This window comes from Sylvia atricapilla, chromosome Z (genome assembly GCF_009819655.1).
Source record: "Sylvia atricapilla isolate bSylAtr1 chromosome Z, bSylAtr1.pri, whole genome shotgun sequence".
NCBI classification, from domain to species: Eukaryota; Metazoa; Chordata; class Aves; order Passeriformes; family Sylviidae; genus Sylvia; species Sylvia atricapilla.
The window spans coordinates 1,800,767-1,824,862 of record NC_089174.1 but is presented as its reverse complement, the minus strand read 5'-3'; the positions used below and the strand labels follow the sequence as shown (position 1 = coordinate 1,824,862).

The 24,096-nt window shown below is 37.9% G+C and overlaps 1 protein-coding gene across 1 annotated transcript in view; it reads left to right on the top strand.

Moving 5' to 3' along the window:
* DIAPH2 (diaphanous related formin 2) overlaps positions 1–24,096 on the top strand; it is a 170,725-nt gene that overhangs the window by 51,104 nt on the left and 95,525 nt on the right. The window contains exons 19-23 of the mRNA XM_066338673.1: positions 8,275–8,376; positions 9,782–9,876; positions 11,576–11,677; positions 17,147–17,386; positions 21,665–21,794. Of these exons, the coding sequence (XP_066194770.1) occupies positions 8,275–8,376; positions 9,782–9,876; positions 11,576–11,677; positions 17,147–17,386; positions 21,665–21,794 (669 nt within the window). The remainder of the gene's footprint in view (positions 1–8,274; positions 8,377–9,781; positions 9,877–11,575; positions 11,678–17,146; positions 17,387–21,664; positions 21,795–24,096) is intronic.

The following is a 24,096-nucleotide window of genomic DNA, read 5'->3' as shown; positions in this document are numbered from 1 at the left end:
TAGGATGCCAGAAACGTTCCAGTGTCCCAGGATATTGAAACTATTGGGATGAAGTGAACTTGTTCAAGTGATCATTAGTCAGAGTGATGGGGAGAATGGGCAATGCATCTCCCTTGTGATGCATCTCTTCCAAGGCAGCCACTGCCCTCTGATGTGGCTGCTTAAACCCAAGGAATTCTGCTCCAGGGGCCTTGCCACAACATGTGTGTTGACATGTGGTTAGGTTGAAAGGGCTGCTTTGTTTAGCTTCCATGGGACTCATTAAATTTATTTGATACCATCCACCACAAAGCCAGTCTAAACATTTGTTTGTGGAGGACTAATTTCTCAGTGTTTTATCCTTATTTCTATTGATCAGCCATCAAAGCTGTGCTTGCCAGTCAGCCTTATGGGGCACTGACTTTTACTATTGAAATTAATGGAATCTGCTAAGACAGATCATTTCCTAATTATTTTTAATATGATCTTTTTACCCTGTGAAGTTCTGCTTTGGCCCTGAAAGCTTCTTTTTGAATTACCTGGGTTTAATTTAACAATAAATACCAGCTACTCTCAAATTTTTTTTTCTACTCCAAATAGAATTTTTTTCACTGAACAAAATCAAATTTCTTGTATACCAAGTCAATGGAAATGTAACATTGTATATTTGATTGTAGGGCGGAGTGTATAACCAAGATGAGCTGTATTGCGCTAAAAACTCAAGCAATTTGGAATTCAATATGTTTAAATATTTCGCATGTCATGTTAATTTAAAATCTTGATGATAGAGAAATACTATAAAAAGAAAGAGAATACTAAAATGTCTGTTTGGACATGTGTATTTTACTTAGCGTTTCAATATTTAGTCAGGATTGTTAAATGTCAGATATCACAGTGATAGAAGAAATCAATTTATTATTTCATTTTTACTAACATTTTAGTGAGTTCCCTTAAACACCAATATCTAATTAACTTGACTGTATAAAAGGTTTTTTGAATCTTGGGATCTTAGCGTCATAATTTGGGAAGTTCCTTTGGGAAATGTGAGTCCCGTAAGTGTGTTTGTTTGTGGAAGTGAGCCTTTTATGGGCTTCACCAAGGGAAACAGTAGGTGAACAAATAATTTACAAGATACCTATTTATTAGGCTTCTCATAGTAATAAAAGAAAATGAGTTTGTTAGAATCGTGGTAAAATATGACAGCAGTTTCATGACTTCTTTTTTTCGGAGTTGTGATCCTTTTTTTTTTAAACTTTTGAAAATGGTATGCATAAGAAACACGTCAGAATCTGGGAAATAATTACAGCTGTCCTGTCTCAGATTGGTGGTGATGGTGGCCTGATGTCAGAGGAAAAAATATAACTGGGCCATGTGACTGTTTAAATTAGAAATGCTGTTGTGGGCAGCATTTTATTTACATAGGCAAACATCTTCTCTCCCCTGGGACAAAACTTCCTGGGTGAGTTCTGAAGTGCAGGGACCTTGGTCAGGCACTGGTATTGGGGCTGTGCAAACCTCAGTGCCCATCACACCCCAAGGATCAGCAAATCCTCCAGGGGGAAAGCTTGGAGATGTTGGCAAAGGCACACATGGGGTGCACAGTCCTGAGACTCTCTCCCATTTCAGTATTCGTGGAGAAAAGGGGAGAGAAGAGGTCATGGAAAAGGCTACTGGGTTTATTCCAGCTTCTTACAGCGCATCTCCAACACAATAAATGAGGCCCATGGAGGGTATTTTCAGTTTAATCCTTGTTTGCCTGCTGTTGTTTGATTTCTAATGTTCCTCTGGATTTCTGCAACCATTTGTCATGAATTGTTAATATTTGCTCACTGCCTTACAGCAAAAGTAGCATCTTTCACAATAAGTAGAAGGGGGCAAAATCAGCTGTGAAATTGGGTGTGGGTGTGTTTGGGATTTTTTGTGTATGTGTGTGTGGAGGGAGGTTCTTTTGGTTGCTGTGTTTTTTTTGATTTTTCTGTGGCCAAAGCGTCTCCTAGATGTTGTTGATGGAGAGCTGAAAGCTGTCCCAATACAGAGTGGGCTAATTAAGTCCACTTTAGCTGTTCAACTTTTGCTGCACAAGTTCTTGCCTAGAGATTGACAATTAGAGTATTTACAACCATTTTAGGGCAATTGTTAACAGAGGAAGGAATATTTCATGTGAAATTAATGGTAGTCATTAAATCTGGTGGTCAAATAAAGTAGCAATCAATTATAAGAACAATTAATAGGAATGCACATCCCCTGTTACTTTTTTTTTTTTTTTTTGCAAAACTAATTTGTAAAACTAAGTTATGATCTTTTTTATTCTTCCACAGAGCATAATTTGTTGGGTTGATGCCACTTCCTTCAGCTTGATTACATTAATTAGGCAAAAAACATACAAGATTGCAAGAGGTTCCATGTTTTTTCTTCCCTGTTAGTTTTATTTTTTTTATCTTGAGAGCTCAGTGTAAGATTCTCTTTTAGATCAATTGCTTGCTTTGTAATAATTCTTTTTTTATTGCTGCACCAGATATTGAGGTCTTCTGATTGCAGAAAGGACAGAGTGACAGCAGGAGTGCTTAATTAATTTTGCTTCAGGAGTTGGTAACTGAGTGATTTTAGGTGAACTGAAAAATGCCAGGTGGCATTGGGAATAAACATGAGATCCCACAGCTGCTGCATGAATTGACAGGAGGCGTGGCTGACATCTGCTGATGCTCTTGCATCTCTCTCTGGATATTTGGGGAAACTGTTTGCTGGTTGTCAAAGTTAGAGTCCAAATGACAGAGTGAAGGCTGTAAGTGAATTTGGATGCCAAAGCACCTTAATCTCAGCTCATGAATTGCATGGCACCTGTTCTGCAGGACGGCTGCTGTCATCCAGGAGAGTCTGTGGCTTCAGCTGTGTGAACTGTGGCCTCTCCCAGAGTCTCTGGATATTCTCTGTGTCTCTGGGTGCCACTGGAGGATAGGGAATTCCTCCTGGTCACTGCTCTGTCGAGCTTGCACTGGTGCTTTCTCCTTGCTGCCAGCATTAGGGCTCTGCTTCTCCAGGTCACCAGGGACAGGAGCAGAGGAAATGGCTTTAGGCTGCACCAAGGGAGGTTGGGATTGCATATCAGGAAAAATTTCTTCAGAGAAAGGGTTGTCAAGCATTAACACAAGGGAGGTGGGCCATCCTGGAGGTGTTCAGAAACTCCAGGATGTGACACATGGTGCTGAACGTGGTGGTGCTGGGCTGCTGGTTGGACTTCAGGACCTTAAAAGGCTTTTCCAACCTTAACAATTCCATGAATCCATGGACACGTTTGCACTTGTTGATGATCAGTGGGTTATTTGTGCAGTTTGGCTTGAGCACATGAACTTTGACAAAGTTCCTGCTGCTGCCTGCAGCCAGAACTTGGATGTGGTTCATCTGCTGTGCCTTGCAGGTGGCCGGAGGAAGGTCAGGCTGTGTCCCATTCCCTGGGTCACTCCAGCCTGGGAACGCTGTGGGCACACCAAGGGACACCCTCAGGTGGGTGTATTGCTGAGGGAAAGGAACAATGCAGATTTGAGACTTCGTGTTTTACTTTCCTCCTTCTCCCCCTTCATTTGACTTCTGTTTCCATCTTCAAGTGCCTCTAGGAATACCACAGAAATAGGAGACTGTCAGTAGCACTCCAAGATGATCAACTTAGCCTGACTTTGAGCAGTTTTATTGTGCTGCAACAGAATTTGCTGAACTTTTGTGCTACAAATTACTTTCTAATCTTTCAGTGACACTCCTAGCTCCTTTTTTCATTTTTCTACCAAGTCATATCACATCCAGAGTTGTGTTTTGTACTTTTTTTTTTTTTTTTGGGAGGGTGTGTGTGTGTAAATTCAATATAATTATTTTCAGCTACTCAAGGCTGTTCTTGTGTGTGTAGTTTACATCCCTTGCAACTGTACACTTAATTCTTTTGCTCCAGTATGCCTGTACTAGCCATAGCTCTTCTCCCAGGTAGAGGCAATAACAAAGTAGTTAATCTCTTCTGTATATTTACTTCTACTGCCAAATAGTGGTAAATGCAATTGGGAAGCCACTTGCCAGATGGAAATAAGATGAAATTACTCGTTCATTTCCCAAGACAATATAAGGATGTTTTTGTTCACTGTGTGTACAGAGTTGACAGAAATTGGAGACTTAGGCTCAGATTAAGGTAGGCTAAAGTTCACCTAAGTATCTGCTTTCTCCATGCTATAATTCAGTGTACTCCTTTCTACCTCCCTTTAATTTTTATCCTCATTGTATTCATGACTGACAGTTTTTGCTGTTAATTCTTTATTATTCATTGATAATTTAAAGAAATAAGGGAATTTCATATGAGCTGGACATTTCAGCTCATAATAAAATGCTTTAACAGCTTCAATATCATTAAATAAAATCATATATATTTCAAAAAATTGGTCATAGCCACTTCTAATGCTATTCAGTAGCTAAATTAATGAACAGGTGTAAAATGATAATTTTTGAGAATAATGTATGCTTCTTTTTTTATTACAGATGTACAAAAGTACTGATGGCAGAAATTTTTCCTAATTAAGTCTCTAAAGTATTTCAGCCTGTTTGTGTATGTTCTTTGCCATGATTATCATTAGACTTGCTTAATGTGTTTTAAACTTACCTTACATTTTGGTTAGGGTTTTGTATACCCTGGCTGAGTTTGAAGGGTTTCATTCAGGGCACTTCCAATGGGATTACAGGAGTTCCCAGCTGAAGGTCTCACTGAAGGCACAGCTGGAGCTGCACATGCTCTGGGAAATGTCAGATCAACACCAAACAATGCCTTGCAGCATCTTGCATCAGCTTTTTCCCCTCCAACACTGATAAACAAATGTATTACTGCTTGTTTAATAGAGCTCTAAATTAGAAAAAAGTAAGTTCTGTAGTGTTGGTGTTTACATCTGTGTTTTCTGGTCCCTGGAAAGAATCTGTGTGTGCTAAAGCTGGCACATGCTCTCTTTTAGCTTTGTCATAGTGACTCTTCTTTCCTTTCTCACTTCTGTCTGAGGTAAATGCTAAAGAAAAGCCCACCCAAAACCTTCTACAGGTCTAACAAGTGTGAGATAATTCTGCATTAGTGGCAAAGTGTTCCAGTTCCCAGGGCACACTCACTGTTCCAGACCTGAGCTGTTCTTTCCAGCGTTCTGTTGCTTCATCAGCTGTGGTCAGAGAGTAAGGAGGCTTCCCCTCTTGTTTTAAACTCACCATTTCTGGCTTGGAAGCCTGGGTATGGCAGTCACCAGCTCTTGGTGCTGCCTGTAACACTTGTTGATTTGGAACAAAGCTGATTTGGAATGAAGATGTAAGCCAGTGCCATTATCAAAGCACTGTAATGAATAATCACAGCACTGAACTCCAAGGTCTGTATGAAGTAATACAGCTGCTTTAGCTTTCAGATTGATTTTTCATCTTGCTTTTCTGAGCTGCCCTGTGCTGTCTGCTGTAAAATCCTTCTTTCATCTCTGCCTTTGGTTCTATGGCATCAAACCAAAAAGTGTCTTATCTTTAAACAGGCACTTATGAAAGGAAAACCTGACAAGGGGCAGGAGGTTGGTCAGCAATGGTGTATTGAAGTCTGAAAAGTATCAAATATCTTTCTAATTGAGTTATTTTTCGAAATTCCGTAATCCGTGGTTGTGTTACAGTTGAATCACTGCTGAAATGGACTGTGTGATCAGAACCCCTGGCAGAAGAGGGCTGAGCATGGCTTTGGAGAGCTCTCTGATGCTCCATGTCTTCTCAAGCATGGCTGGAATGGTGGTGCAAAGATTCTAGGAGCTGTCTAATCTAGAAATTTTAGTAGAATCTCTCCCTGCCTGTGAATTTGGGCTTGGTAAGATTCGCATTTATGCTGCATTGTGACTTCAGTGCAGTCACATTAAGCATGTGGTTCTAGTGTTTCTCCGGTTTTTGTGAATTGCCATGAAGTGGACTTTGGAAATCTCATGTGTGGAAAGGTAGAACCTTTTGGAAAGAGCATATTCTCTGGCCTTTTTCAAGTAGAAAAAGTTTAACCTGACCCAGGCATCTAATGTTTGTGAAATGGTTGATCTATAAGTAGTGCTGTTGCAGCCCTTCAGGCTTGAGTAGGTGAGAGTAGTTGTGGTTTGTTATGAAACTTTGGGATGTGTGATCTGCTGTGGTCTAAATGTAGCTCCTGATATTTCAACCAATAGAGGAGTTCACCTGCGCACAGGTGAGGAGTAGTGATAAGGGAAACTGGTTCTGTGCCCTGTACAGGCAGAGTTACCACTGTGAATTCTGCCTCAGCTCATCCCTCTGCATGTCTGTTTCTGAAATATTATGTGCTTAAACCCCAAGCTACTTTTCCTTATTTGATACTACAGCAGCTGAATAAATTAATACCTGTTTTGTATTGGGCTGGTGTAGCACCTTTGCCCCTGAACTCTTGCTCACAGAGGTGTTTGTCACATGCTTTCTGATTTACTTGAATTATCACTGTAGGAAGAAAGTTTCTTTTCTGTGAGGTGGTGTTTGGTAACAAAACCATCTATTACTCTTGTTTGCTTTTTCTGTTACTTCTGCAGTTTGCAAGCCGGGGAACTGGGTTTTACGCAGTTTTGTTTTTGGTGCTGCCAACTCCTGAGACAAGTCTGGTACCCTGGTAGGGGAGGCATGTGGTGTTCAGGGCTTTAAGGACTCCATCCACAGAGGTCTGGAGGCTTTTAATTCTTGAACAAGTCAAGTTTGCAATAGGTCACTCCTCTCCTTGAATCCTTCTTAGCAGACACAAACCCAGGCTTTGCAGTGTCTGCTGTGATAGAACAGAACTCATAATCCTTGTTGCCTCCCCGTGGGACAGCTGCTTTTTAACTCTTGGGTGGCTTTTTGTTTGTGTTGTTGAGCACCTGGTCCTGTTTCCTTGTTTAATTGAGAACAATTAGTGAGAAGGGCTTGATTACTGGATGAAGTGTCACTTTAGGATTTTAAATGGAGCTCATTACAGCTAAGGGGTCAGTGCTGGGGGGAATTCTGAGGTTATCTGGTGATGTGCAGCTCAGGGCTTGTACAAGCACCAAGCCAGCTGCTCATGGGAGGCTTGCAGGGCAGGGGAAGGCAAGGGAGGAGCTGCTTTGTTGTTGAATCATCTTTTTGGTTCAGTTTTCTCTGATTTAGGCACTTTAGAGGTAGCTGGGGCTGAGGGCAGTGCCTGGGACTGGCTCAGTGAGCATGGTATGAACATGCCTAAGATAAAGTGATTATTCAGTAAACCCAGCAGAATTCCTTTATGCCAGGTATTTTCCTGGTGGTAATGGGTGTAAGGAGACAAATGCCTATTTTCTGCATTCTTTTACTTTTTTATTGAAGAGATTGAAGCTAAAATTTTATCTTGTTCTTTGCACTAAAAATTGACATTTTTTTCTTAGGAAATACCTGTAATAGAACCCATGATGGCTCATTACAGTGCAACAAAAAATAGTGCTCAGAGAGCAAAACCACGTTCAGTCTGCTTGGAACTTCATCTTAATTTGACTTTCCAGTTTTTCAGCTACTTTTGAATGACTTAAAATATTCATTAAGTTCAATTAATGTTAAGCATATTAAGAGTCTATTCCTTCAGTGCCAAATATGTGATATTTAAAAGGAAATAAATCCTTGTTAATGGGTTTACTTAATGCTTAGGAAAATTCTGCGAAAATTGACTATTTTAAATTATGCAAAAAATCAGCTTATATTTTAGGTACTCCAATGCCACATTTCTTTCCATGTAATTTAAAGTGCTGAACATAAGGCTAGTGAATCTTGCTAATTTAAAAGAAATCACTTTAAAATACGCACTGTTTTTTTAGTTTTGCTCTTTACTACTGACAATGTAAATAATTACTACAAACATACCTTTCTTCAGTATGATAACTATAAAATGATTTATGTTGTTTGTTTTGGATAAAGAACTTATAAATATTATTAATGTTTCAATAGAGGGCACTCATGTGCTTTGAGGTAACAGCAAATCCCTGTATTTTTAAAAATGCTTGCAGTGAATTGGAGCTGAAGTGAAATTTCATGGGTTAAAATACATAAATATTATCTGATAGTGCTTGAGAAAATTGTTCATTGTCATATTTTTATTTCTTGTTCCTTTCAAATTTGGACATTTGCTTTGTTTGTTTGGATATTTTACAGTAGGTTGAGGCAGTGCAGTCACTTTGCCTTGAACTGATTTTAAAAGATGTATTATTATGGCTTGCTAATGCACTTGCTGTTAGCTAAGATTGAACAGTTGTAATAATGAATAGAATTTAATAAATACCTACTTTCCAGCCAAAAAGCCTGTGGAAGAATCAGAAGAAAAGAAAGCAGCTCAGTCAAAGAAGAAGATCAAAGAATTAAGAGTTTTGGATGGAAAATCTGCACAAAATTTATGTAAGTGATGTCAAGGGTATTAGGTCAATGTCTAAGTAGCATCTACACCTCACTGTTTGTGAATTGTCTTTTTTTTTGGTTACATGTGAAATTGCTTTTTCTAAAAACTGCTAATTTGAACATGACTCTTAAATTCAGAGGTGCTTAAATAGAGTCTGAATTCACTATATAACTTGGGAAAAATGAAAAAATGTAAAGCAGAAAAATGATTTAATGTGTTAGTGGGTTTTTTGTCAGTTAATTCTCTCTAGTATTGCTCTGGACTGAAAGTACAATTAGCAGATGATCAGATTTGGGCAGAGCACAGTGTGGGTGGGGTTTGAGAGATAGGGTTTAGAGGCCATACCTAATTGTTCCTTCTGGTCAGAGCAGTGAAGAAATAGAGGTTTAGGGGAAGATATTACCAGATGGGCTACATAGGTGCAAGTACTGCTGCTATAAATTGTAACAAAACCAGCCCACTTGTCTCATTTAACTTTCTTCTTCCTTTCCTCTTTCATTATGGAAGGAAATCAATCATTAAGACTAGTAGAGTCTTTTATTTGAATCAGAAACACCATAAATGTCACTAGTCCAACTGTGCCCATGGCAAATACACGTGTAAAACCCAAATGTGGGCATTGTTTAGTACCACGTATGTGAGCAGAAAATGAGCTATGACACAATTGATAGAAAACTTCTAATTTTGAAAGCATGGATGCAGGATAATCAGCCACAGTAGTTATGCTGAATATAAAGATATAAAGCACTTTTTTACAGTGTTATGCTGATCCATCTGTTAAGAATTCTTTGTAGTTTACTGAATGGAGGTCTCTTGAGATTTTTATAACATTCTGAGATCAAATTGCTTTGAGAACTCCATCTTTGAAGGGTTTACATTATGTGTGTTTCTTCTAGAAGTTCAGATACCTTAAAAGTGGTAGAGTTAGGGTGGTTTTTTTACTTTTACCCAGCTCTTCGTTACCCCTGTGAGGTGATTTTCTTTTGTGGAATATCACATAAACATAATTTACCAAATTGTTAGTACAGTACAGCTATTCACACTTGAATATGGATGCAGTAATAATAATAATAGACCAAGATATCTGTTATTGGCTGAGTCGGTCTGCTTAAGTAGGAATGCAGATGTCATTCATAAAGATTAAACTTTATTGGAAAGTAACATTGCTAGGGAGCTGAGACTGATTTAAAAGCTAAAATTGTGGTCATAGTTTCATTTCTTAGAAAGGAGTTTCATTACAAGTCAATAGTGCAATAGTGTGCCTTTCTAGCGTATGTTTATATGGGAGACTTCTTAACTGTGAAACACAATTTGGATAGAGGGATGATTTTTGAGTTGCTAGAAATGGTTTGCCTTTGTAAATCAATCTTTTTTGACCTTCTTGATTTTATTACTGAATTTCAGCAATATTTTTGGGTTCCTTCCGTTTGCCTTATGAAGAAATAAAAAATATCATTCTAGAGGTTGATGAGGAGAAGCTGAGTGAGTCCTTGATTCAGGTATGTGAAAATACCTCTGCTTTTGGTTATAGCTGGTTTTCCTCGTAAAATGGCACAAAGCAGTAAGAATCCCAGGGCAAGACATGGTATCAGTTGTGTTTCTTTGATTTCTCTTCTACTTTTGATTATGGTCATATGTAGCATGAAAACTGCCTTCCAAAGACACTGTTAATGAAAGAATTCCTTGGAATTTCCCCTTCCAAAAGGAAATCTTTCTGGAGAATTCTGGTGTTTCAGCTTTGAAGACAAACTGAAGATGGTTCAAGCTGGTGCATAATGAAGTTTCACGAGGCTTTCTGAGGAAACAACTCTGTAACAGCTCTGCCCGTCTCTAGTGAGAGATTAAACTCCCTGAATGTTTCAGGATACTGCTGCAGCTCCAAACCTAGCTGTAAATCAAACCTGCTCTCAAGCTGGCTGAGTCTCGTTTTGAGCCCCAAATCTCTCAGCTGGAGAGAAGAAAGGATGGAATGCAACTTCTTTGCATCCCTCTCTGATTTCCTCCCTCTAGGAGAAGTGTGTGCATGGCCCCTTGTGATGTTTGAGCAGTGGCAGTTCAGCAGAAAAGCATGGCAACCTTAAAATTCACAAAGATTTAGCACCCCAGCAATGCTGGTGTTGTTTTATTTAACATCATGCACAGATTCAGATTCCTGCCACCACACTGAGCCTCGATTTATCCTATCATCTTTCCCTGTTTGCATCTTCATCCCATTCCTCCAAGGTTTTCTAAATTCATTTCTTCTTACTATTTTGGACCTGCAGAAGGTTATTCTGGGGACTCTGGTCTGAACTGAGTTGCCTCAGTTTGAAAATAAGTGCCAAGCCCTGATTTTATTGAGGGCTTGGTTTATTGATCAGAGGTGTCAGATCAGATGATTAAGAAACCTTCAGGTTTAGTGAAATCAAAAATCAAGGGGGAGGAGCAGCCCCACCTTGGACAGCTGAAGTACAGAATATTTTCATATTGATCTCCTCTACTACAAAGATATTATTATTTGGAATTCAATTTGTGTATATATGAAAGTTTAAATGCAATCCACATTTTCACTGAGTATTTCTTAAAACAATTGTTCAGTCTTAATATAAATATTTTAAATACTTAACTGTATTTTGACACCTCAAGATCATACGATAACTCACAATTATCTTTGGGAACATGGATAAGATTGCAAGCAAACAGTACTTTTTCCCGAGTTCCTGTGAATTTGCCATCCAAAAGATCTGTACAATTTTGGGATAATGACTTTTTTTTTTTGGTAAGGTACTTTTAAGTGTATTTTGTGCACAGTTACTTTGAATGTCTAATGATTGCTGTTTTGGGGTTTTTTGCTACTTCTGTCATATTTTACACAGACCAGTTATTTCTTGATTGATGTTTAATGAGCATGATGCTACCATTAGGGCAGAAGGAAATTGTAGAGGGACAAAACTCCTTGATGCTGTCAGACCCTGAAAAATGATACCCTAACCTTTTAATACGTTCTTCAAATCAGAGACTGTAGCAGAGCAGCTGATGTCTGTATTAAATAATTACTGCTTTGATTTGATGTTTATATAATGTTAAAGCTGCGTAAATAAAATAAGCGTCCTGTAATTTCCTTGTGCATTTCCATGTTGTGGTATTTTAAGCATGTTATTTTTAATATCCTAGGTAGTTTAATGTAACAAATTTGATATAATGCCTTGTTTGTTTTAGAACCTGGTGAAGAATCTTCCTGAGCAGAAAGAACTCAATGCCTTAGCTGAATTAAAGGATGAATATAATGATCTTGCCGAGCCAGAGCAATTTGGAGTTGTGGTATGTATTAGTGCAAGGATTAACTGCAGAGTTCCATTTTGGCACATAGAAATTGATAAATTTAGGGATCAAATCTTTCTGTTAGTGTTTCTGCAAGACCTGCAGTAGGAAAAAATTACTGTTTCCTGATGAGTATTAATCAAAAACTCTCTTTAATATGTATTAGGCCAGCCTGGGCAGGGCTCTGACCAACCAGGGTTGGAACTAGATGATCCTTAGGGTCCTTTCCATTTGAACCTCTCTGATTCTGTGACTCTGGGTGCTTTTCTGGAAGGAAATACAGTATAGCAGGAAAAGCAACAGGCACTCCTGTGGCAGGCCAAATGTTTTATCTGCCTGTCTTGCCTTGAATGTTTATTAAACAGTTCTGAAGAACCTTTGCCTTCAAGCAGATGAATTTCCAAGAGTCCATAGAAGACCCAGTTACCCCATGGCATTGACAGCTGATAAATTTGTTTTGTATCAAAACCCGTAAACAGCTGAAAGAGTTACTGTGTCATTACCCTTATTTTATATGTATGCATGCATACATATATAAAACATCTATATTTATATGGACACAGACTTGCAAAATGGCTCAAGGAGAGGTGTGAATTTATATTGGAAGTGAAATTGTTCTGTGCCTTTCAGTAGCATTCAGTCCCTGGATCTGTTCAAGAGCAGTGTTAGAATGGCTGGGGCCTCTCTTAGAAGGAAATTCCAGCATTTCCATAATTTATTTAATCCATGCTGGTGGGTGAGGGTGGTAGACTGAGTTACTGAGTTCTGTGCCAGCCCTTGGAAATCACTTTCTGCTCCTGGTCTTCCAAAGACCTCCTAAGTCTTTAGGCAAATGAGCTCCTGTTTTCACTTCCCTTCGTCAGCCTAAGAGATTAAAATGATGACGAGAGCTTCTGTAACGTGCTCAGGATTTATCCCCATCTCCACAGGAGCTACGTTTGCTCTTGCTGGATTTTTAAGGCATTATGTACATTAAAATGCATTAAAACTGAAATAGAGGCCTCTTAAAAGACTTTTTTTTACTAAAAAGCTCTGATTTGAGCATAATTTGGTTTCAGAAGTGCCTTTTGAGTGATTTTTTTCAAAAATTATTTTTCAGTTGGGGAAGTAACAGAATATGGTTTGTCCTAATGAGATTTTTGGAGAGGATTTAGAAAATGAAAGATATCAATGGCTTCTTTTGAAAAACTTTAGCCTATTGATTTCCTTTTTCTTTTCTTTTTTTTTAAAGTAAATGGCATAAAGTTCCAAAAATATTTTCTTTACAAGCAAAGATGAGGAATTTTGGTAGAAGTGGGATACATTAGTTAGTGTTACTGCAATAAGTAAAACATTTCCATTTATGGATCAGTAACAGTCTAAAAATCTCTATAAATACATATTTTCTGCTTTCTTTAAAGCAATAATAGGATGCATATATATCTTTAAAATATAAACACATCAATATTTTTGGTCTTTATCCACAGATACGTTTTGGTCTGCCTATATTATTTGTGAATGTATTGTGTGTATATATTATGTGTATTGTGATATATATATATATATATATATATATATATATATATATATACGTAGTTTTTACATACGCCTATTTATGGGTATATTCCTCCATTCCTAGATATTTTCAAACTGAGAAATTCCTTGGGTTTTGTGCAGAGAGAATATCTGGAGTGTGTTGAAGGGAAATGCACAATGGAATCAAGGCGAGGTGGAGATGTTAGGACAAAGGAAGCCTCTGATGTTTGGGGATTCTGTTCAGTTTCCTGCTTATAAACAGCAAAAAAATCGGCAAAATTTTGCATAATGGCCTTGATTTAAGGGGTTCTATAGGCATCCCTCCATTTTACTGCTGTAAGTTCCTTAGTGTTACACCATGATCTTTCTAACTTGGGTCATGTCCTGCACTGCTCCCTTCTTCTGACACACATTCCCTTTTATAAACACCACCCCTGACTTGTCTCAGCTGATATTTCAGGATTGGGATGCTGCTTTCCATATCTGGGGCTCTTGGATTCCTTGGAGTTAGGATTCCTGCTGGTCTGAACCTGGGTGGGCTTTGCCCTTTTCCTTTGGTTATTGAAAAAGCCATGAAAGTTTCCTTATTCCCCAGCAATCCCAGGATGGCCACAGTCACTATTCTAGATCTGTGTTTCTGGTGAGACACTGACTGGAGAAAGTTGAGAGAGTTTCCAATTATTTAATGCAACATTAATTAGCAAAAACTGCTTAATCAAACATCATCAAATGGTGCTATTTGCCTTATGAAGGAACCAAGTTTCCTGAAGCTTGTTTGCTTATTCAGCTTTACCATCTGCTTTAATAAAAAACAGTACTTTGCCTTGTGGGTCCTGCTTCTGCCTTATTTCTAGAGGCCTCTAACTGCATTACTGGTGCTAAAATGCTGGATTTGTTTCTGATTTTGATATAATTGAACTATCCATTAAAGTGGAAGAAGTGCAGCTGAACATGAAGTCTTGGCTGAAGTTCTTTTTTCCAATGTGTCAAATTAATTTTTGACTTTCCTAATAATAATAATAATCTTAACCTTGACTTGAGGAATAGAAGACAGGCTACTTTAAATAATATTTAGAGTGTATCCCTTTATTTTTATGTAAATTTAGGTGTGTTAATTAATTATTAAGATATATTAATTGGATAATCCCATTGCCCATCAAATTTAATAAAGGTTGGAATAAGTTGCTGAAAATTTGTGTAGAAAAACCATACTTAGTCAATGATGAACTTATTTGAAAGGACCAATTAACTTAATATTCAGCTGATATGTAAATGAAAATTAGAATTGCATTTTCATTTAGATGAGATGTTAAAATCAATTATATAATCTAATTAGTTATTGGAACTTTTTGAAGTTATATCCTGGGATCAAAAAAGGCACCACAACGTTCTGTAAAGGAAAGTTTGCATTGATGTTGAAGTAGAGCAAGAAAAATAAATTAACTGAATCAGCTGTGTAACATTAACTCAGCTAGGCAGCATGTTACCTGAATTCTACGTGTAAACCTTGTGTTCAAGAGTTAATTTTTTCATGATATGGGAACAGCTGCAAATTCAGTAAGGAGACTGCATTTCCACTTCAGTGCCAGTTGAACATTTTTAATATCAAAAGCATAAATTTGGCTGAGGAGATGTATAAACTTTCATATTCTCTGACCCTTTTTTTGCTGTCTAACCAGTTCAGCTGTCATGAGCAGTCCTGGCTGGGAGGCAGACAAAGTGGGGAGAATTGTACAAGTTTATTGCACCTCCATTGGTTTAGATTCATTCAGTCTTTTAAATTGAATTTATTGGCTGCTTGTTTGGCCTCATTGTAATTTTGTGAGCTGCTGCAGAATTAATCTTCCTGGAACATTTCCAGGGAAAAAAAAAGCAACTTTAATATAACGTAGGTAAGAGGCTAAGTTGTCTTAGTAAGTTGACAAATTTTTATTAGAGGAGTGTCAGCTTTTTCTTTGGAAGTGAGGCAAATTTAATTGTGCTTTTTGCCTTTCTCCAATAGCCTTTGATCCTCGTTTTAATACAGGGCTTGAGAATTGAATGATGATAATAAAGCATAAAGAACTGAATAAAGAACTTGATTAGGTAGAGAGTTCAGACAAGACCTTTATGAGAGCCCGGGAGGGGGAATAATGACATGCAGCCCAGCACTGACAGTCAACTGGAAAGGAAATGTCCATTTTCTTTCCTCTTTAACTGTGTCCTGTGGAAGCCAGTGCTTGCTGTTCCATGCACCTGTCGGAATGTTTCATTTTTTATATGCCTTTGACACTAATTTTATTTGGAGCCATAAAGAATTTGAGCTTTCTGAGTGAATGTAGGCTTTGGTCCTTTCCCTAATTCCATGAGATTCCTCAAAGTTCAAAGTGTGCTCACTCTTTCTCTGCCAGTGAACACATGGATTTAGAAGCAGGCCCACAAAAGGGGAAATCAGGGCAGGGTGTGGCAGGAGGAACCAAAATAGCGTTTGTGGCCATCTTCTACTGATACCTGAAGGGCATAATGTGAATAAAAATGTTCTGAGTTTTAAGGAGACAACCCGCATGAAACAGCTCTTAGGAAATTATCAAGACAGTTTTAAAATATTATGTAGGTCAGGGAGTGAAATTAAAACTTACTCCTGGGTTGGTGGTCAAAAGCTAATAAATGATCAGTGTTCCATGACACTGCACAGTACTGAAGGAAGAAAGGACATTCTCTGAAGATTAAAGATTATTTTTCACAAATGTTTATGTCACACTCTCTTGTGGCCTTGTACATGTTTTGTTGCACTCTGGTTTTGGGATCTAAAGCTTTCACAACTTTTTTCTGTGCCATTTTGAGTAAAAACAGCATTTGGAGATTGTTCTACAAAAGTTAAAGCAAATTATGTGATTAATTTTAATTTCCATCTACTGCAGATTAGTGTAAGTAGATCCTTTCAAGGCAGATGTTTTCCATATGATATTTCTGAAATACAGAATGATTAGAAGAATAATGTTTCAAGACTTTCAATGATTTTGGCTTATAGAGGCTGATAGAGAAATTTGTGACAATGGAGATTTATAAAAAAAGATCACTAGTTCTGCTGAAATGCTTCTTTTCTGATCCTTTCCCTTTCCTTGTTCCAGCCTGATCATAGGAATTGTTTGAGACCATCTGGTGTGCCTTCATGTTTATGTACATTTTAGAATGAATTCATTATTATTCAGGCCACTCAAGTCCTCCCTGTGAAAGTTATTGCTGCTGCTCCTGGTAGCTGTTGGGAGGTAACACCAGTAGAAAAATTATGGTTCCTCAGAGGACCATGGTCAAACTTTGGCCGAGAGAGACAGGAGCACATCAAAATCTTCCTGTTTTGATAGTCAAAACAGGATTTGTCATATAGCAAAGCTTTTCTTCCCAAGTGCTTCAGGAACACCACTGATGGTGAATACATTGGGGAAGAAATCTTTCTGCTATGTAAAATGAGATAGATTTGGAACATCATCATTCTTGCAATTAAATTAAAAATTTCAAGTAGTTTAAAAGCGCTCAATACATCTTTTTTTCCTAATTTTTAATTTCTCTTGTGAATTACGGTGTGCTAAGCAGGAGGAAAAAACTCTGATCACTTGTGCAAAACACAAAAGACATGGCCATATTTTGTTACCCAGCCTGGTGAGTTTGGTCCTGGGGATTTAAATTAATGAATCAGAATTGTAGATTATTTTCAGTATCCCTGTCATTTGCCATGTTACAAAATCAGGATTTATAACCTCCCATCTTTTTATCAGCACGGGAAGGAATTTTTCCTGTGCTCTCTTTTTTCCAAGTGTAAAACACAAAGGTGGTAGGATCCTGGGGCACCTGGAAATACAGGATAGGCAATGAAAGCATGCAGAAGCTGTAGGCTTACTGGCTGGGGTTTTTAATATAAGCTTTTCCCCTAAACAAACTCTTTTTTTTAAATATTTCGCTGTACTTGTTGTGCAGATGAGCTCAGTGAAGATGCTGCGGGCGCGGCTCAACGGGATCCTGTTCCGGCTGATGTTCGAGGAGCACGTGAACAACATCAAACCTGACATCATGGCAGTGACCCTGGCCTGCGAGGAGCTCAAAAAGAGTGAGAGCTTCAGCAAGCTCCTGGAGCTGGTGCTGTTCCTGGGCAACTACATGAACTCGGGCTCCAGAAACGCACAGTCCCTCGGCTTCAACATCAGCTTTCTCTGCAAGGTAAGCTGCAGCCATAAAGCACTGCAGTGCAGCTTGGTGAAACTCAGCACACAGGAGAAAGTGCCCAAAGCAGGGAAAAGTCATTTGCTGGCTGCATCTCTGTCTTTAATAATGGACGGGGAAATACAGGCTAAGCATTCCCAGGATTCCTTGGGTAATTTTAATTTTTTTTGCTCCTAAGGAATGTTTTTCAGCCTCCAAGCTTGTCTAGCAGAATTTGGGAGCCTTCATTTTGCATTTTGTTATAATAACTCCTTTTTTTAGACCAGTGACTATAATTTAGTGGACTTTCTGCCCCATGTTAAGAAATTTTTTTTTTTTTTTAAGTCAGGTGTCAGCAAGGTGGAAGATGTCTGTGTACACATTTCTTTGTGCAGAATGCACACATTTCACGATGCAGAATCCTAACATGATAAATTCACCTTTCAGTAAAACCAGAGTTTTGTATTGATTTTTTTTCCTTGTTTCTTGAACAATCTTAAAATTATTTGTCTGTTTACTGGATGCAGTACTTACATTATACAGTCTGAAAAAATGAGAAGAAAAAAGGCAAGTATTGATCTGGGATAAATGTTTGGTTTTGGAAAATAAATGTTTTTACAACAGAGCTGATCATTTCATACACAGAGATCTGTTTTTCTTACGACTTTTATTAAAACATGATAAAGAAAAGAAAGCACAACTCCATCCTGTCTGGACTGAGCTGGAAGGCTAATGACTGAATAAGTAATTGCAAATCCTTAAAACAGATTATCTCTCTGGATGTTATGTTGCAGTGTATGATGTTATTGAAGATAGAAATTATTTGTAAACAACCTTTGGCAGAAGGCAGAGAACTTAATTTTGTTCAAATAAGAGGCATCAACATCAGGATTCTTGGGATGTATCAAGCAAGAGCAGCTATTCCTGTGCCTGCACCAGAGCATCTTCATTGCCTGAGCATGGAATGCTCTGTAAAAAAAGAAATATGGCAGGAAAAGTGCTCAGGCTGAGGGAGGCTGCTGTAGTAATTCACTAAAGGTGAAGTTTGCTGTGTTTGTTTAATGTGTCCAAAGGATCCAACTGCTTTTTGAACCCTCAGTGCAGCATGAGCCCCCTCAGGAGTTCCAAAATTCTGCTCCATGGGAATGGAGCTGAAAGGAAAGAGGTTTGTTTTAGGGATGTGCAGGTAAAGCTGCTGTGGTGCTGAATTAAAGTGAAGACCAGCAGCTCAGTTTCAATAAAGCTTTTGCAGCATTCTGGCTGGATCAATGTGTGTTTTATCTGTTAAGTTCTGGTATGTTACTTTTTGTTCATGGTGCAAATAGAACAAGACAAGCTGTTTATCCAGTCTGAGTATTACTGATGAGGGGACATTTACTGTCCAACAGCCCTTGTTGTGGGAAGAGGGGAAAGATTTCTAGGGTAGGAGAAGGTCTGTAATCTCATAAAAATCAATAGAGAGCCTCTTTATAGCTATAATAAAGTGTCACTCCAGTGATGGTTCGTACATAAATTTTTCCTTGCATTGGCTGCCACGTTTAACCCTCACACCTGAAAGCTGCATCCAGAAGTACCTGGGAAAAACCCAGCCCCCTCCTGGCTGTGGGTTGTGGTGTGACTGGCATGGTTTAAATGCTTTACTCTGTCTAAAGGGAGAGTTTTGTTCTGGTGGTGTTTTTCTGGCTTACAGAATTAAACATCTTACTTTGTGTCTCCCTTGATCTGAATGGTTGTGCTGTGTTGTGCTCTGTGTAAGCTTGGCCTTTGATCCTTTCCCAAGCAATGGATCTCATGGCGTTGACCTTCAAATTGATGCTTCAGCATTCAGCTGGTGCTGCTTTCTGTAGCCCACACTGATCTACCAATTTATTTCATTTACTTGTAAACTGAATGTGTTATTTCCAAACTCCATCTCTTGGGCAAAAAAAAGGCCGTCAACTCAAAACCTGTATTTTAAAATTTGAACACCGCAGTGTTAAAAATTTATCCTGAATCATAGAATGATAGAATATCCTGAGTTGGAGGGGACCCACGAGGTTCCTCAAAGTCCAGCTCCTGGTCTTGTAAGCACAACTTAACAGGCTCTTTTTGCTTTTCATCCACTTGGCTGGAGCATGTAGAACAGCAGAAATCAGGCTAAGCCATTATGTTTTTTACAAGCCAAGGAATCTTGTATCTATTGGGCAAAATTACTGCAAGTAAAAAACTGAACATAAAAAGTATTGCATTTGTATGCAAAAAAAATTAAAAGAATGTGTGGCTTATTGAATATGAGTATATATTTAATATCTTATTTTTCATAATACGAGTAGGCTTAGGACTTGATTTTTAAAGTGCAGATAAAGTACAGATACTGAATCTAAATATCAAGCAGACCTATCTGTATCCATTGTGTTAAAAATAAGGATGAATATTGCAGACTTTATTATGATTGGGCCAAAGAAATGATTTTGATAACATTTATTCAAGTTCTAAATAAATGTTTACTACAAGGTGCTAATACTGACTCTTGTTATGAGGTCGCTCTTGGTGGCAAAACATGTTCTTCTTGTAATTTGAAAGCAAAATAATTTTGTCCATTTAGAAAAAAAAAAGTGCTTTATCCACTTGATGATGTCAGAGAGATCAAAGACTGCAAATCCCACTACTGTTGTTCACAGACAAATTGAAATGCAATTTCTTTTTTCCATGCAGATGTTTAGCCAGTAAATCTACGATTTTTTTTTCAAGTCAGAAGAACTTCTGTGTATGTAACACATTAAAGCCCTTTAACTGCATACCATTACTGAGCATTGTTTAGTCTTTAATCGCTGAATTGGTATGAATTAAATTGCTTTCTTAATTGCCTAAATACCTTATATTTTTAAAAGCCTGTTTTTCCACTGCACTCATTTATTCCTAACAGGGTAATCCTTAAAGCTGAAAGGCCTCTATTAAATTGAACATCGATGGCAAGCCTGTCATGAGGATTATAGAATTAGAACTTCAAGTGATTTAGAGAATGAGAAAACAAATAGGAGATTTTACACACGCATTTATGTATTCTTCTTAAATAAATCCTTTATTTCATTTGTTGTGTATGTTGTAGCTTACTTCTGTGTAAGAACTGTACCAGATGAGTAAAATGCTGTTAAAACAATTCTTTCCAGATGTATTACTAATTCTATCAAGTGAAATGTGCTCTTCTCAAAATCTTACGTACACCTGCTGTCTGTTGCTGTTGTGAAGAAGAGATCACTGCTTCTGCTGCATCTTCCATCAGCTTTACACATTCCTTCTTTACATCTGCACGAAAATGGGCAAACTCAGAAATTTGGTCCTAAATTTGTTCTCTCATTCTCTTAAATTCATGATGTTCCTTTGTCTGGACATGTGCACTCTGCTGTGGGATTTAGCCATAGGGTTACTTGAAATATGCCACTGGTCCTATATTCTAACAATTAGTTCAGATTTTTATTTTAAGTAAAAAAATCTCATTTCAGCAGTTCATGCACTCAAGCTAATGGAGAGCAGAGTCTTATCACTTCTAAGAATACTGATTTATTCCAGGCCACTAAAAAGTGCCTCTGCAGTCAAAAGAACAGCAAAAATATACATTTACATGTTACTTCCCATTGTGCACAGTTTTCCTGCAGCTTTTCATAAATACAACTGAATGCATTAAATTTCCTTTAGCTACAGTCAGGATTACCTTAGCTTTTTTTTGGTAGTCATTCTGGATTCCAGTAAGGCAGGGTGCATTTATTTTATGTGTCTCTATAGAATTGGTCTCCAAGTCTTTAGCCTAAAACAGCATGGTTTAGATTTTGCTCCAAGAAAAAAATGTGGATTTACAACAAGGAGTTACTTTAATTTGATGGGTCAAAATGCAAATTCTGGCTGTTGGCATGATGTCCAGCTATGCAGCATTTCAGGGATTCCTTTAGAGATTTGGCATGTAAGACACTGAAGGAATGTTCTAAATTCAGTTCTGTTTATTCTCTGTTCACAGCTGGTTTTTATCTGGGGGATTCTGAACTGGTGATTCTAAAATCTCAGCGCTTTATGGACTGTCTTCAGGTCTTACTCTCATCAAAATTAATAATTCTTTCTTAAAATATATAGTAAGATAGATTCCTTTTGTAGTCCTAAATCATGAAGAATTCAAGAAATTTCATTTTTTAAATCTGTTTATTTTCAGGCAACCCATGAAAGCAACTTTTTGCTAATAAGTTGAAGTCTGCAATATTCACTTTATTGAAACATTTTAAGAATTTTTTTTCCTTTTTGTTTTTTTTTCCTGTGTTCCCCTTTTAGATCCGAGATACCAAATCATCAGATCAGAAAACCACCTTGTTGCATTTTCTGGCAGAAATCTGTGAGGAGAATTACCGGGACATCTTAAAATTTCCAGATGAATTGCAGCATGTTGAGAGTGCAAGCAAAGGTAAGCAAAGAGACAAACCACCTAAAGGTAACAGTTGTTCGCTTTGACATTAAATACTTCCACCATTTCATTTGTGAGTGCAGGGTTATGTAACCTGTAAGCATTGATAATCCATGTGGATTGTGTCTTTCTGGTATTTACTGAGCTCAGAGGGAGGGAAAAACAGTAGGAGAGAAGCTCCTCTTTTTCTGTTATAGGCTGTGAAAATGATACAATTTATAATTTATTTATATATAATATTATAATATATAAATGCATTTATAACGCAAATTATTGTATTGTCAGTGAGGTGCTTGAAAATCCATGGCTCAGGAGTTGTGTCAGCAGTGCTGTGGTGATGCTGAGTGTCCCTTCACACCTCAGAAGAGTGAGCTCTATGTGAGCCCTCACACACACAGAGTTCCTGCTTTCCACACCTGAGAGAGAGTAACAAACATGCCCTGGAAAAATCTCAGGATGCTATGAATAGAGTTTAATTGTGCTGCACAGGCAACAATTAATAATTGCTTATTGATTATTAATTAGTAATTATTAATTGTTGTAATATGTATGCTGTAATTAATAATTAACAATTATTAATTGTTAATTAGTGGTCAGTTAGCATTCCAGGCTGAGGGGTGTGATAGCTTAGTTCATCTTTTGGGCTGGTTTTCATGTGGCACAGGCTGTGCTGCTTGGCACACTTAGTGCTGGGTTTTCTGCTGAGGAAAAGTGGGTGGTGGATGAAGATAACACATTAAATTAAAAATTAAAATGACTTTAATTTTGCCCATTTCGTCAGAAGATAAATACCTGGGCAAGCACAAGAATATAAAGGAAAGCAGAGGTGAGAAGTAGCTGGATACACATTTCCACCAGCTCTGTCCAGGTTTTCTCCTGGAAATTTTTGTCTCCTTTTATCCAGTGTTATCAGTCAATGGCTCTCTTCAGTGCAGTGATTAGTATCTGTTAGACAGATACTTTATTAATTAGGCCATCATTTGCTTTCAGTTTGTGTTCTTCTGTCTTAAACTGTCTGCTGAGAGCAGAACTCCTGTTTCCCCAAGGACCTGGGGAATAGTTCATCCATCAAACCCAACTTTGCCTTTGTTTCACCTCAGACTTCTTCACACTTTTATGTCTCGTCTTAATCATACTTTTTTTTTTTTTTTCCTGTTTCTCAAACTTTGCAAGCACCTTTCCATATTTTTTTTCTGCACGTAACCTGTGCTTTATTTGTATTGATTAAATGTGTCCCTGCCTCACTTTGCTGCAGGATGGTTCATTGGCCTGGGTGCCTGGGGACAAAATGGGATTGATCTGGAAATATTGGGGTGTCTGTGCAGGGCCAGGAGCTGGACTCGATGATCCTTGTGAGTCCTTTCCAGCTCAGGATATTCTGTGAACTAACATATTAATGAAATTATTTATGCAAGTAGCAGTTTGGCATCTTATCTAAATTCCAAAAATGTTTTCTACCACTTGATAATTCTTTTCTCGAGGTGACTTTTAATCTTTTTCTTCCTTTCTTTGTAAAGTCTTCTGGTTTGCCAGGCACTTTTGATGATCTTTTATGAATTTTCTTCTGTGGCTGACACTTGACCTTGCAGCTTTGAGATTTTTATAGTTTGATTCAAAGCCTCTGATGTTCTGTAAGTTGACTTCAGGAATTAAACTGAAAGAGTCAGTAAAGTTTAGTTAAGCTGAAGCATCCTAAACAGAGGAAGCATATTAATGGGAAAAAAGCCTTTAATAATTCTGATGCTTACAACACATATGAAAAAGATTTTGTTGCAGTTAAATTTGTTTCATTCTGTAAGATAAAAGCTACATTTCCTATAAACAGCACTGACTTCTAGCAGAGCATAAATTACTGTTCATTTTTAATGACCAAAACTTCTCCTTCAGCCCTTCTTTGCTTTCTGGAGCAAGGCAGATTTTTGGCAGAATAAATGTGATTTGTGCAAGTTGCTTCAACTGTTCCCTATTGTCCTTCTGGGGGTTTGTTAATTGTAAATGTTCATCTGCTCTGTCACACGTGGTGCTTTTTCTGTGTAGGAAGTTGAAATGCTTTGCATGGAAGAGACCTGCACTTCCTTTTTATTGTTTGGTGGTTTATAAAGCAGCGGTTTTGGGGATGGACAGTTGGGTTTATTTTTCCTGTGGGAAGCCTCTTTTGGAATAAATTGGCTGGATATGAGGATGCTGGCATCAGTTATTCATGAAATAGGAAGAAATCTACCAGCAAATATTATCTCTGCATGAATTTTAAATAAGGAAATATGAGCTAGGCAGGTGAGTGTCATTACTTGAGATGGATGCT